This window comes from Cetorhinus maximus, chromosome 1 (assembly GCF_964194155.1).
Source record: "Cetorhinus maximus chromosome 1, sCetMax3.hap1.1, whole genome shotgun sequence".
Classification (NCBI taxonomy): Eukaryota; Metazoa; Chordata; class Chondrichthyes; order Lamniformes; family Cetorhinidae; genus Cetorhinus; species Cetorhinus maximus.
In genome coordinates this window covers 10,375,811-10,391,117 of record NC_135879.1, presented here as the reverse complement: position 1 = coordinate 10,391,117, position 15,307 = coordinate 10,375,811, and the positions used below count along the sequence as shown (strand labels likewise).

The window sequence follows — 15,307 nt, the reverse complement described above, 5'->3', positions numbered from 1 at the left end:
GGATTTTAAACTATCCTTTATTTGTGATACATGAATTCTCAACAGTTCTTTGCTTCAAATCTATTATATCAGATTGCAAAGATCACTAAAACAAACTATCATATATTTGCTACATTTTTATTTGGTTACAGGTGGAATCTGTAAACTATCAGGCTTCCAGCTTTAGTTGGACATCTTCCTGCACATTTCACCCCATGACCTCTCATCTCCAAATGCCCAATCCAGTCAAAAAGCCTCTTCTCCCATCTCCAATATTTTTCTTACTGATAACCAGGAGTATCCAAAGAAAACAGAATAAAAAACACAATTTATTTTTAAGTGCCTGTGATTCCACCCCATGCCCCTATTCCCCCACCTCAATTCCAATTGCTAGCAGCTATACTCTACAGAATTATCTCGAATTCCTGAAGCCTCAGCAACACATCCTTGGGGAGTGAGCCTTGGTTCAGTGGTGGCATTCCCACCTTTGAATCAACCACAGGGGAGCAGAAGTTTCTGAATACCAGGCTGATATCCAGAGGAGCAGCAATCCTCACACCCCTCCCCTTCTGCTCCACCGCACTACATCCAAGCACCATTGTTGCCCTGATGGTATCTAACCAGCTCTCCCAGCAGTGGGTTGTGAATCAGGCTAATGGACCTGTCCACATAGAAAGCAAGCTTTAGGGAAACATCTGCTGGCTGTAAAGAAGCAGTGGAAGAAATGGCCAGCATGTGTGCCATCCAGCATTATCATGGCCAATCAGAAGGTGGGCAGGAGGAATTAAAAGATAAATGCACTGAAAGGAGTTGATACAATTGCAGGACAATTGATTTCCCTCCTCGGTCATGTGTTTATCTAACTTTCTCTTTAATGCGTCTATGAGTTGGCAGGGGTCAGAAACATAACAGCTGAAAGGAAAATCCAGGCTAAGGTTCCAAAACAAGGCACCAGCTCCATTATACTGAATAGAATGTCCATTGGGAGCACTGGTGTCAACACAATTTGTCCGGTGTACACGGCAACCAGTATTACAAGAATGTATTTTTAAAAATACGGGCGGAATTTCAAATGATTTCATGGTCAATCCAGTTGATACATAAGTTTGCTAATGCATTGTGTTAACAATTTGTTTAAAAAGCACAAAGCGGAATCTTTATTATCCATTTCCCCACTTCCTGCTTGGTCTACATGGCTCAGTAATATCCAAACAAGAGAGAGAGCTAACAGCCAGGCCAGTTTCATCTGTAGTATGGGAGAGATGACTGGGGCCTGAAATATATAGCACTCTGGTCAGTTTCACCTGAATTCAGTGGGACTCAATGACAGGTAATGCACTTTAACATAGTGTCAACAGCTGCTGGAACTGTGCAAAATAATTGGCATGGATAGTACTGTTTATGCACCGCCTTTGTAATTGACATCTGTGATAATGGCAAATGGTTAGTGCCATTTGACTGGTATGGGTGGCTATCTGTGATAAACAGGGATGGTACAATTGGTGGAGATGATACTGTTAAAAGTTAGAATTTCAATCCTTGAGTAAAAATGTGAGTTGTATGTGGGTCCAAATGAGATACAACAATTTTTCCTCTGATTGTTAGTGTGCTTCACAGTTTGTCAAATCTTTTCTTAGTGTTAATAGCTGTCACCAGCTTCGTTTTGAGGATTTCAGTGCTGGTGTACTCTGGAAGAATCAGGATGCCGAAGCATACGTTTGCTTCCGGGTAATTGTCTTTTGCCAGCAGACTCGGGGAAATTTGTATCTCAACGCACTCCATTCCCGTCACCGGAAGGCGATAAGTTCCTGTGAGAAACGCTGAGAAAAGAGCATTGAATGTTTACACTGCGTTATCTGTAAAACCGTATCTGTGACATTATATACTCCATGTATGTAATTGTTCTGGCATGTCAGCAAACAACATTGACAGACAGGATAAGACTAACTTGTCCATCAAAACTGCCCTGCACCAGAATGGCTGGAACATAATGACTAAATATTTTCCTACCCACTGCCCCCACTCTCTATACAACACGCCAATTGCTATATAACAAGTTGAATGATTCCTAAAGACAGTATTCTGAACTGTTTCATTAACATCCAGAAGCAGAAGTTCACGCCTGACACGATTTTGAGCCTCAGATATCGAAATTAGCCCATAGATGTTAAGGCATTTGTGATCTCATAAATCCAATTTGCTTCTATCTACCCGGTCACATCCTTTCATAATTTTGTTTTATATACTTTCATGTGAGTGTCACTGGCATGCCGGGATTTGTTGCCTACCCCTAATTGCTTTTGAGAAGATGGTGGTGAGCCACCTTCTTGAACTGCTGCAGTTTGCATGGTGTAGGTACACTCACAGTGCTGTTGGTAGGGGAGTTCTAGGATTTGACCCAGCGACAGTAAAAGAACAGCGATATAATTCCAAATCAGAATGGTGTGTGGCCTGGAGGGGAATTGCACATGGTGGTGTTCTCATGCATCTGCTGCCCTTGTCTTTCTAGGTGGTGGAGGTTATTGTTTTGGAACGTGCTGTTGAAGGAGGCTTGACGAGTTGCTGCAGTGCATTTTTGTAGATGGTACACACTGCTGCAACTGTGCGTCGGTAGTGGAGGGAGTGAATGTATAAGGTGGTGGAAGGGGTGTTGATCAAGCATGCTACTTTATCCTAGATAGTGCCAAGCGTCTTGAGTATTGTTGGAACGGCACTCATCCAGGCAAGTGGAGAGTATTCCATCACACTCCTGCCTTGTAGACAGGCTTTGCAGAGTCAGGAAGCAAGTTACTTGCCACAGAATTCCCACCCTCTGACCCTTCATAATTATCAAGTCTTCTCATAATCTGCATTGTGGCAGCAATAAATTATCCAACTTTTCAAATTGTTCTCAGCTACTCGCGTTTATCCCACTTTTCAATAGATCAGGGGTCAGCAACCTTTTTGACCTGGAGAGCCTGTTTAAACATAGTTGCCCAAAATAAAAAGGTTTTGGCAGGCACAAAACGAAAATTCGGCATTTCTAAAGCAAATACTTGGCAAGGTGCCAAATGCCTTTGCTAGAATGCATAATTTGTACCTTTAATAAATAAACAACATTTATAGAACTGATGTATCAATAAATAAAAATTAAAATAGACCTAACTCTGAATTATCATGCTTTTTAAACTTTTTTTAACTAATAGTCATTTGATGGTACAGAACTTGACTATTGCTGGAAAAAGACATGTTGTTGAAGCTTTTCGTCTTGCACTCATCAGAACAATCGCAAGAATACCAACTTTATGCTGTATGAGAAGAGAGTGCTGATTGGTTGGCAAGTGGACCATGATTGGTAGAGGCGCTGCCATGGAGAATGCACCAGTTAATGGTGACTGACAGTTAACTGCAAAGCATTGTTTGGAAATTTAAATCAGGCAGCTTGACTCTGATGGGTCAAGGTATTGCCTTGAGAAATGAACCAGCGAATGGCTATCACTTATTTTATTTGGCTGAAACAGGCGCAATGTGTATGCATGTTCTTTCTATCTGCAAAGAACTGGGCCCCGTGTATTAATATATGTAGCTTCCAGTACCCACAAATGTGCAACACTGCGAGCTCGACTGACAATTTTAAACTGGTTATCAGTATAATTTTTAGCACACTGAGGATTATTTAGCAAATGTTGTCCAATCGCGGAATCACACCTAATGTTGGACACTGTGTTTTGAGTTTTGCAAGCACAGGCTGGTTGGGTACCTCACCTGCTGCCCAAACTTTTGAGATACCTTGTCCTTCCAGGGTAATCTGAGGTGGACCGGGCACTTTTATACTACAATTTTCTCAGTAATTTTCTCTTCAAAACAAACTTTAACTTAAGATTTCTAGAATTAAGACAATTTTGTTGGCTATTGACTATATATTGGCTATAAGAATGTTAAAAAAAAGTTTCTAATAGCACACTGAGAACAATGTGTCATCTCAGCTACATTAGAAACACTAATGGTCGTAACCAAAAAACTTGTTCCTCAAACCAAAGGCACTATCTATAGCCATGTCATAGCTATAACACTCGAACAGGTTTATTTAGAGCATGATGATCTTTTTTGTTAAAATAATTATTTGAACCATAAAGCACAGCATAATGATGAGCCTTTTATCTCCACAATAAAAACAGGTCCCTTACTTGATTTATTTTCTTTTAGATTTTTCATGTTAACACAATCCAAATGGAAAAGATTGGGAGCCGCTAATGAGACGCTAAAAAGCCACAGGTTGCAGACCCTCGAATTCGAATATGGCTGACCTGCACCACTCTCTTTACTCATCTTTGCTTTATATCCCATGATGCACTTACCTAATAAAGATCCACTGATCCTAGTCTGGATAATTCCATTTTCTTTCCTTTGCTCTTTCATGGGACATTGGCATTGCTGGCAAGGCCAGCATTTGTTGCCCATCCCTAATTGCCCTTGAACTGAGTGGCTTGCTAGGCCATTTCAGAGGACAGTTAAGAGACAATCACATTGCTGCGGGTCTGGATTCACAAGTAGGCCAAACCAGCTAAGGATGGCACCTTTCCTTCCCTATTAGTGAACCAGATGGGTTTTTACAGCAATTGCCACTATTGAGACTAGCTTCCAATTTCAGATTTTATGAATTAAATTTAAATTCCACCAGCTGCTATGGTGGGATTTGAACCCATGCCCTCAAAAGATTAGCCTGGGTCTCTGGATTACTGGCCCAGCAACAATATCACTGCACCACTATCTCCCCCAACAAATTGAGCTCCAGCATTCACAGCTTTTATTGGAGTGAATTCCAGGCCTTTGTGTGGAGTTAAAGTGTTTTATGATTTCATTCCTGAATTCTGCCCCCTTATTCCCGATTCCCCCACCAGAGGAAATAGATCTCTGTATCTACCCTATCGAACCACATTATGTGGAAACACATTCAGGTCACAGGCAGGGTTGAAAGTCCTTTGCTGTGCTTTTCTTAGGTAACCCTAAGTGAATCTGGAGAGAACTGCTGGACAAGGGTGTTACTTTCTGCATGGCAAAGAGATGCATGCATTGGACTCTCACAAGCAGAAATGTGAGAAGGGACCAGACAATACTAGGTCTGGTGGCACTTGGTCAGTTTTAAGGAGAGTGTTAAAGGAGGAAAGGTTTATGGAGGGAATTCCAGAGCTCATGGCCTGCATAGCTGAAGGCATGGCTGCCAATGGAGGAGTGTATGAATTCAGGGATGGGTCTGGAACTCGCTACTTTTGAAGGTGGTGAAGTGGAGACAATCAATGATTTCAAAAGGAAATTGGATGGACGCATAAAGGAAATAAGCTCACAGGGCTATGGGAATGGAGCAGGAGAATGGGAATCCAAAACAAAAATGGGAATGGCTGGATCACTCTGCAGAGAGCTGGCATGGACTTATTGGGCAAAATGGCCTCCTTCTGTGCTGTAATGAGCCTATGGGTGAAACTTAATGCCCTCCCCCATGGGACTTTGGTGGCGGGGAGGCATTTAATTAGGGGGGAGGGTGGCGAGCCCACCACCTTCCCGTCTCCATCCCGATTAAGTGCATGGCAAGAAGACCCATGGATGGCCTCCTTACCCTGTTGCTAATTGAGGCCCTTAAGTGAGCGAGAGCCCCATCACCTCCATTAAATACCATCCTTTGAGTCTATGAGACATTTTGGGTGGGAAGTTCACTGTGGAAGTGCAAATGAGAATTCCTTCTTAAGTCTGCGATGTAACTCTAGCTCAGCGAGATACTTACAGAGGAACTTTTTCTTCTCATCCAAGGGCAGCCCATGGAACACTTCCCAGAACATCTTAATGGTCGGATGTGATCTGCTGTAGTTGCCTTTATATGTGGTATTCTGTTGCATAAAACATCATTATCAGTTTACAAACAACATAATGCAATATATCATGGGCAAGCCCTTCAAGATATGCTTGAATTTCAAATCCCTACATCGTTACATTAATGCTTAGTAAGTGTATTCATGAATCTCCTGTGGTGTTCATAGGCTCACACAAGAGAGAAGACCAGTCCACACCCTCTAAACATAAACTGACTACGCTTCTCTGGTACTTTTTTTAAGATAAAGGTGCTACACAAGTGTGGTTAACTCACTGTTGTTTGTGGAACCTTGCTACATGCAAATTACCTGCTGCGTTTCCCTACATTAGAACAGTGACCCCATGAAGAGTCAGGTACTAGGGGGAGCCATTTCTGTACACATTGTAAATGGCTTTCAAACCTGTTCCAGGATATTCCAGTCATAGTCATCATTTCCAATCAATATGTCCATCAGCTCTTGAGGTTGGAAGAACTTCAGTAGCTCCTTGTCGCAAACTTTGTAGAATCCTCTTTGAAACTCATAAAAGGGTTTCTCGACTGATGTTGTGAATATATAATTCACACAGGCGCTCACATATTCCTCCCTTTGATTGTAACGAGAAAGCAATATTAAAATATAACCCAAAAATTCAATACGCACCACGAGAACAGTCAGACATTAAAGCAGTTGGATGATACTAATGTTGTTGTGGGGCTGGGACCTCTGCCAGTAATGGGTGGCACATCGGTGGTGCAGCTCTGCTGACAATGCAAAACTAGTGCCTGGAGGCCCGACCCAGTGATGGGATTGGGCCTTATTTATGTACAATACCACTGTAGCTCGTGTGAGAGCTCATGAGTTGAGTAGGCCAGGGTTGGAGGGAAGGCATTCAGGGAAAGATGGAGCAAGCTTCAAGCAGAATGAAGGCTAGATAGGCTGGGTAGAAGCCACTCAATGCCTGGTAGAGACAGGCAGGGCTATGTGCAGCATTACAAAAATACATACTAAAGTATCAGGCAGTAAAGACCAGCAAACCAGGCCCATCCTCATGATGCCCGCACCATCATAACTAGACACTACCTAATTCCTGGCAGCCACAAAATCTTTTGACAGACGGAATGAAACAAAGGACAAAAAAAAACCCCAAAGCCAACAAGTGGCCCTCAGACCCAATTTTTTCCTTCTAAAACACACCTTCCTCTTTTTAGGAATCAGTAGCAGTTTAACAGCCCATCAAACAGCATCATGAATGCTCCCTTCCAAGCCCAACAAACCCTGAAGCAGGACTTGAACCTGCAGCATCTGGTCTAGAGGCAGGGACATTACCACTACACTACAACACCTCCTTCACTCACACTAATGCAAGGAGATCACATTTGTAGAAGGTAAAACATGTGCCAAGTTTCTTCTTCTTAGAAACTGAGGCTAATAATTATCAAGCCTGAGAGTGAAAAATTGAGTGGGCAAGTCTCTTGCTTGGGAGTGGGGAAGAGAGATGACTGAGACAGAAAGACAATGGAAGGGATCTAAAACTCTGAACAGTGACTTCATTGTAGCTCCATTGTTTACTTATAACTTACTTGTTCTCTTTAGTTATCGGCTGATCACTGCCATTTGGAATCAACTCGACATCCTGTTTGTCCCAGAAAACCTACATTAAAAACAGTCAGTTACAATGCCTTGCGGACTTTGGCATGAATCGTTATTCTTCAGCTAACGATGAGTGACTGTGACAATGCAAAGATTCATTGGGATAGGAAGAATTAGGAAAGGCAAGATAAGCTAAATGGCAATCCTGTACATTACAACTGTGACTACACGGCAAAGGTAGTTCATTGGCTGTAAAGTGCTTTGAGACATCTGGCGGTTGTGAAAATCACTGTATAAATGCAAGTTTTTTCTTATAATTTCAAAGTGGGTGCAGGATCAGAAAGGCTTGAGGGTGTAAGTACATAAATGGTGGGACAAGTTGAGAAGGCTATTAAATCGATATGTGGATCTTTGGCTTTGTCAAGAGGACCCAACAGTACAAAAGTGGAAAAGTTACGTTAAAGCCCTTAACAAAACACTCTGTAGGGCTCAGCTGGAATATTGTGGGCCATTTTGGGCACCACACTTTAGGAGGGAAATCAAGGCCTTAGAGATGATGCAGAGGCGATTTACTAGAATGGCACCAAGGATAAAAGTCTTCAATTACTTGGAGAGACTGAAAAAACTGGGCTTATTCTCCTTAGAGGAGTGAGGGTTAAGGACAGATTTTATAGAGGTGTTCTAAATCCTGAAGGGTTCTGAAAGAATAAATAAGGAGAAACTGTTTCCAGTGGCAGAAGGGTCGGTAAGCAGAGGAGACATGAGCTAATTAAGCTAATTAGAAAAGGAACCAGAGGTGACATGAGGAAAGAAGACCAATGCTGAGAGTAGTTGTGATCTGGAATGCACTGCCTGAAAGGATGGTGCAAGCAGATTCATTACCAACTTTCAAAAGGGAATTAGATAAATAACTAGAAAAGAAAAAAAATTACTGGACTATGGGGAAAGGGCAGAGTGGAACTTACTGGATAGCTTTTTCACGATGGACCAAATGGCCTCCTTTGGTGCTGTATAAATCTATGATTCTGTGAACCTGGCACAACTTTGAAAAGGAATTCACTGTAGAGATGTGAGTCCTTTTGACATGGACAGCATTGTACATGTGCAAGCATTTATCTAAGTTGGTGAGACTGAAAATTGGATTTTTTTTTATAAATGCTCCTTTTATTGATACAAAGTACATAATTCAAAAATATTTTTTCCCATTTGTGTGTAGGCTGTATGGAGCTCTTCCAATGTGGACTGGCTTAAAGAAATTACTTTCTACTCACAGAAAAGTATGCGTCCAGATCTTGGATCTCGTCAGTGTCCAGAATATTCTGCAGGTACCTGGAAACAAGCAGGAAGATATCTGAATAAACTCACTAAAATACTGTAAACTACAGCAAAACTGCAAACCCCTAAAACTACAGTTGGAGTTTAAAATGGGTAAGGGATCTTTTGACAGAAATAAAACAATGAGTTATTTATTGAATCCTTTCTCGCTGACAACAGTGGCACCGGGCTAAAGTCGGTCACTGCCCATGCGATTTAGTTGTTTGAATCTTCAGTAGATTTGAGACAGACTTGAGGTGAAGTAAGACTGACTGCCCTTGACATCAGGGCCGCATTTGATGAATGCGGCATCAAGGAGCCCACACAAAACTGCACACAATGGGAATTGGGGGAATCTTTCCACTGGCTGGAGTCATACCTAGCACAAAAAAAGATGGCTGTGATTGTTAGAGGTCAATTATCTCAGTGCCAGGATATCCCTGCAGGAGTTCCTCAGGGTAGTATCCTAGGCCTGACCATCTTCAGCTGCTTCATCAATGACTTTCCTTCCATCATAAGGTCAAAAGTGGGGATGTTCACTGATGATTGCACAATATTTAGTACCATTCATACCTCCTAAGATACTGAAGCAGTCTCTGTCCATATTCAGCAAAACTTGGGCAATTTTCAGGTTTGTACTGAAAAATGCCAAGTAACATTTGTGCCAGATAAGTGCCAGGCAATGACCATCTCCAACAAGAGAGAAACTAATCATCAACTGACACCCAATGGCATTACAATCACTGAATTCCCCCACTATCAACATCCTGGGGCGTTACCATTGACCAGAAACTGAACTGGACTAGCCATATAAATACTGTGGTTACAAAAGCAGGTCAGAGGCTGAGAATTCTGAGGTGAACAACTAATTCCTGACTTCTCAAAGCCTGTCCACCATCTACAAGTCACAAGTCAGGAATGTGATGGAATGCTCTCCACTTGCCTGGATGAATGTAGCTCCAACAACACTCAAGAAGATTGACACTGTCCAGGACAAAGCAGCCCGATTGATTGGCACCCCATCCACCAACTAAAACATTCACTCCCTCCCCCACTGACGCACAGTGCCAGCAGTGTGTACTATATGCAAAATGAACTGCAGAAATTCACCACAGCTTCTTCGACACACCTTCCAAACCCACAACTTTTAGGACCTAGAAGGACAGGGGCAGCAGACACATGGGAACACCACCACATGCAAGCGCCCCCTCCAAGCCACACATCATCCTGCCTTGGAACTATATCACCGTTCCTAAAACTTCCATCCTAACAGCACTGTGGGAGTACCTGCACCAGATGGCCTGCAGCTTCTGAAGGGCAATTAGGGATGGGGAACAAATGTTGGCCTCAGTGATGCCCACATCCCATGAGAGAATAAAAAAAATAACCTTACAGCAAAAACAAATTTGAATAACTGCAATATTTATGCAGGTGAAAGTAGGGAGTCCAACATTAGAAAAAAAGCTTTACTCTCCTTCAAAACTCTCTGGGCATTGTCCAAAAATCGTATGGTTTACAGCTCATCTGGGATTTGTAGCCTTAGTAAATTGATGCAGAGGTGCTGAGTGGATGATCCATCTCGGCCTCCTCCGGAGGTCCTCAGCATCACATTGTCTTCAGCCAATACGATTCACTCCACGTGATATCAAGTAATGGCTGAAGGCACTGGATACTGCAAAGGCTATGGGCCCTGACAATATTCCAGCAATAGTACTGAAGACTTGTGCTCCAGAGCTTGCCGTGCCCCTAGCCAAACTGTTGCAGTACAGATACAACACTGGCATTTTCCCAGATATGTGGAAAATTGCCCTGGTATGTCCTGTACACAAAATGCTGGACAAATCGAACCCAGTCAATTACCGCCCCATCAGTCTACTCTCGATCAGTAAAGTAATGAAAGGGGTCATCAACAGTACTATCAGGTGGCACTTGCTTAGCAATAATCTGCTCACTGATGCCCAGTTTGGGTTCCACCAGAGCCACTCAGCTCCTGACCTCATTACAGCCTTGGTTCAAACACGGACAAAAGAGGTGAACTCCCAAGGTGAGGTGAGAGTGACTGCCCTTGACATTGAGGTCGCATTTGACCAAGTGTGGCATCAAGGAGCCTTCGCAAAACTGGAGTCAATGGGGGAATTGGGGGGAAAACTCTCCACTGGTTGGATTCATACCTAACACAAAGGAAGGTGGTTGTGGTTGTTGGAGGTCAGTCATCTCAGCTCCAGGCCATCACTGCAGGCGTAACTCAGGGTAGTGTCCTCGGCCCAACAATCTCTAGCTGCTTCATCAATGACCTTCTTCCATCATAAGATCAGAAGGGAGGATTTTTGTTGATGATTGCACAATGACTCCTCAGGTACTGAAGCAGTCCATGTCCAAATGCACCAAGACCAGGACAATATCCAGGCTTGGGCTGACAAGTGGCAAATAACATTTGTACCATACAAATGCCAGGCAATCACCATTTCCAACAAGAGAGAATCTAACCATCGCCCCTTGATGTTCAATGGCATTACCGTCACTGAATCCCCCACTATCAACATCCTGGGGGGTTGCCATTGACCAGAAACCGGTCAATATAAATACTGTAGCTACAAGAGCAGGTCAGAGGGTAGGAATCGACGAGTAACTCACCTCCTGACTCCGCAAAGCCTAACTTCTGTCTACAAGGCATAAGTCAGGAGTGTGATGGAATACTCTCCTCTTGCCTGGATGAGAGCAGCTCCCACAACACTCAAGAAGCTTGACACCATCCAGGACAAAGCAGCCCGCTTGATTGGCACCACATCCATAAACATTCACTCCCTCTACCACCAATGCACAGCAGCAGCTGCGTGCACCATTTACAAGATGCACTGCAGGAATTGCCAAGGCTCCTTAGACAGCACCTTCCAAACCCATGACCACTCCCATCTAGAAGGACAAGGGCAGCAGATAGATGGGAACTCCACCACCTGCAAGTTCCCCTCCAAGTCACTCACCATCCCTGACTTGGAAATATATCGCTGTTCCTTCACTGTCGCTGGGTCAAAATCCTGGAATTCCCTTCCTAACAGCACTGTGGGTGTACCTCCACCACATGGACTGCAGCGGTTCAAGAAGGCAGCTCACGACCGCCTTCTCAAGGGCAACTAGGGATGGGGAATAAATGCTGACCCAGCTAGCGAAGCCCACATCCTGTGAATGAATAAGAATTTTTAAAAAGTGAATCGATGGCACTATCTTTTTATCTTGGGACCTGGTCTTCCTCCTGTTTTTGTTGCCTATTCTCTCCTCTTCCCAAATGTCTAATGCTGTACCAGACAGATATTTCATGAAGCAAATATGTGAAATGCATAAAATCTGTGAGCAACTTGTCCACAGACTTAGGAACTTACTTCTCCAAAGGAGGTTCCAGCTCCTTCAGATCCTCCAAAGTGGGCTTCACACCCAGTAGCTTCTTGAAGAGTGCAAGAGGGAAGGGGATGTAGACTACACTGAAGTTATACGAAACAAGGCCACACAATATTCCAAGCAGGAAATAGTTTTCAATGGGCACTGAGATCTATAATGATGAAGACAACAGGAAATAACAATAAATCTGCTGATTGCTAAAGATATAAATCATTGAAATTCTCAAAACCTAGACGCCTGAGAGAGATACTGACCTGCCAGTGAAAATGTTGGTTGACACATTTCAAACATACTAAGTGCTACTGAATTGATACGTTTGATCATTTTCTTGTATATTTAATAATCTTACACTGTTGTTTGACTACAAACCCTATATTCAGTTAGTTAGTTTAATGCAAATCCAAGATAGCAGTGAAATGGAGCTTCAACAAAAAAAAATAAAGTTACTTTATTGGTTTATCTCCGTTTTGGTGGTAGATCATTAAAGGAAGATAAAAGGTACAGAAATTATTAGCCAACTATGTAGAAAGGGGGTGGCACATGTCTGTAAGCATCAAAAGGGGCCAAGACATATTTAACTCAAAACCGAGACCTGTTTAAAATCACAAAGAGGACATGACCACTGTGATATATGTAAAGCAGAAACTTGTTTAACTTTAAAATGAAATGATTGCTGCAAACAGATAGAGTGAAAACCTGTTTTAAAACACAAAGAGGTATAACCACTGTAAAATGTCTCAACCAGAGACTCATCGAGTTTCACAAAGAAATGTAAAGTACCGTAATAGTTCTGCATAGCTTGTAGTCATATGATAATCAGAACACCTAAGTAACTAACATGGTTGTAAAGCGAATAAATGTGTAAAACGAACTACGGTCGGGGAGGCAGTCTCTCCATGAGCTGTGTCCCCTGTGTGCACATTGCAATAAAGCCATTGTCTTGTGTGGACCTCCACTGTCTCCGTCTCTGGTATTGCTTGAACAGTACAACGATAATTGTTGATTAATTGCTTACACATGTCTTTGTAGATCCTCAATGGAAATTGATGGGCATTGCTTTTTATGGGTTGTGGTTGATACATTCCCTAATGGGAATCTTGTCATTTCTTGCATTTGTCCCCTCACCTGATGGCCTGCATCCTACAGCCTTAAAAGAATTGGCTGCAGAGATAGAAGGTGCATTGGTTGTGATCTTCCAAAATTCCCTAGGTTCCGGAAAGGTTCCAGCAGATTGGAAAATCGCAAATGTAACACCTCTATTCAAGAAAGGAGAGAGACAGAAAGCAGAAAACTTTCGGCCAATTAGTCTAACATCTGTCATAGGGAAAATGCTAGAATTCATTATTAAGGAGATTATAGCAGGACATCTAGAAAATCATAATACAATCAGGCAGAGTGAACGTGGTTTTGAGAAAGGGAAATTGCGTTTGACTAAAGTTCTTAGAGTTCTTTGAGGAAGTTACAGGTGGATAAAGGGGAACCAGTGGATGTGGTGTCCTTGGACTTCCAAAAGGCATTTGGTAAGGTGCCACATCAAGAGTACTGCGCAAAATAAGAGTTCATGGGTAACATATTAGCATGAATAGCAGATTGGTTAGCTAACAGTGAGCACAGAGTAGGAATAAGTGTTTTTTTATTTGGGGCGGCAAGTAACTGGTGGAGCACCACAGGAATCCATGCTGGGACCCCAGCTATTTGCAATCTATCTCAATGACTTGGATGAAGGGACCATATGTATGGTGGTTAAATTTGCTGATGACGCGTGAATGGGCAAAAATTTGGCAGATTGAATGTAATGTGGGAAAATGTGAACTTGTCCACTTTTGGCAGGAAGAATAGAAAAGCAGTATGTTACTTAAATAGCGAAAGACTGCGGAAATCTACAATACAGAGGGATCTAGGTGTCCTGGTACATGAATTACAAAAAGTTAGTATGCAGATACAGCAAGTGATTAGGTAGGCAAATGAAATTTTGATGTTTTTTGCAAGTATAAAATTGAGAAGTGTTGTTACAGCTGTGCAGAAATTTGTGAGACCACATCTGGAGTATTGTGTTCTGTTTTGGCCTTCTTACTTAATAAATGATATAATTGCATTAGGAGCAGCTCAGAGAGGACTTACAAGACTGATTCCTGGGATGAGGGGGGTTGTCTTATGAGGAAAAGTTGAACAGGTTGGACCTATACTCATCGGAATTTAGGGGCAGAATCTTCTAGTCAGCATGCAGGGGGCAGGCCCCGCAGGCCAACGTGTAAAATTATGCGCAGTGATGTCGGGCGTGCGTCCCGACATCACTGCGCGCCATTCCGATCTTCAGTCGGCGGGCACGCATCGGAGTCGGCTGTGCGCCTGCCAAACTTTCAAAGACCTATTAAGGCCATTAATCAACTAATTAAAGTACTTGTCAGGGCTGCCCGTCCAACCTTAAGGTTGGTGGGGGGGCAGGCAAAGAGCCCAGGCGGCCTTCGCATTTTTCATGGAACCTCATCCACGGGCGGGATGAGGTTTCGTGAAGGGCTTATTAATTCAATAAAATGTTTCATGTAAATTCATAAACATGTCCCAGCTCATGTAACAATGTCACACGGTTTGGAGAATCAGTTTTGACTCTCTCTCTCTTAACTTCAGTACTGGCAAGAGAGAAGCTCCCCATTATGAGTATAGATTATTGACCCAATAAGCATTAAGAGTAAATTAAGGATTTTAATTTAAATTAATTCTCAGGATGTGATTGTGTCAGGGTCAGCATTCATTACCTAAAAATCCTCCTGACATAATCAACGTGTAGTTCATATATACATAGTTCACATGTGACAATGTCACATGAGGGGACATGTCTGAATAATTTTATTATTTTATTTTTCACATTTTTAAGACTTTTCTTCATCTCCCTGAGGCAGCTCCGTGCCTCAGGGAGATTTCTGCGCTCTTTCGCGGGCATTCGCGCAAAAGAGCGCAGGCCCCAACTCTCCCTCCTCCCGCACAAGTAGCGCTGAGCGCTTCTGAGTGTGAAGAAAATCATGTTTCCCGAATCTTTCAAAAACAAACACCACAGGTTCCCTGGAAATAAGGAGAGAGAAAAATCAATACTTGCCACGTACGTTGTAGCCAATGGAATAAGGGAATGATTTATGTATGGCCAGATGCAGGCTGAATCAGCTGGGGCCCTGAGCAGAGAGAGGTGTGGGGGTGAGCTGGGCTGCAGT

General features: G+C 42.8%; 1 protein-coding gene across 1 annotated transcript in view; it reads right to left on the bottom strand.

Moving 5' to 3' along the window:
- Window positions 1-15,307, bottom strand: part of LOC144668301 (putative E3 ubiquitin-protein ligase HERC6) — a 49,962-nt gene continuing 34,655 nt past the window's right edge. The window contains exons 18-23 of the mRNA XM_078530199.1: window positions 12,086-12,252; window positions 8,666-8,723; window positions 7,385-7,455; window positions 6,225-6,408; window positions 5,738-5,840; window positions 1-1,799 (exon numbers count right to left, since the gene is read on the bottom strand). Of these exons, the coding sequence (XP_078386325.1) occupies window positions 1,591-1,799; window positions 5,738-5,840; window positions 6,225-6,408; window positions 7,385-7,455; window positions 8,666-8,723; window positions 12,086-12,252 (792 nt within the window). The 3' untranslated portion in view covers window positions 1-1,590. The remainder of the gene's footprint in view (window positions 1,800-5,737; window positions 5,841-6,224; window positions 6,409-7,384; window positions 7,456-8,665; window positions 8,724-12,085; window positions 12,253-15,307) is intronic.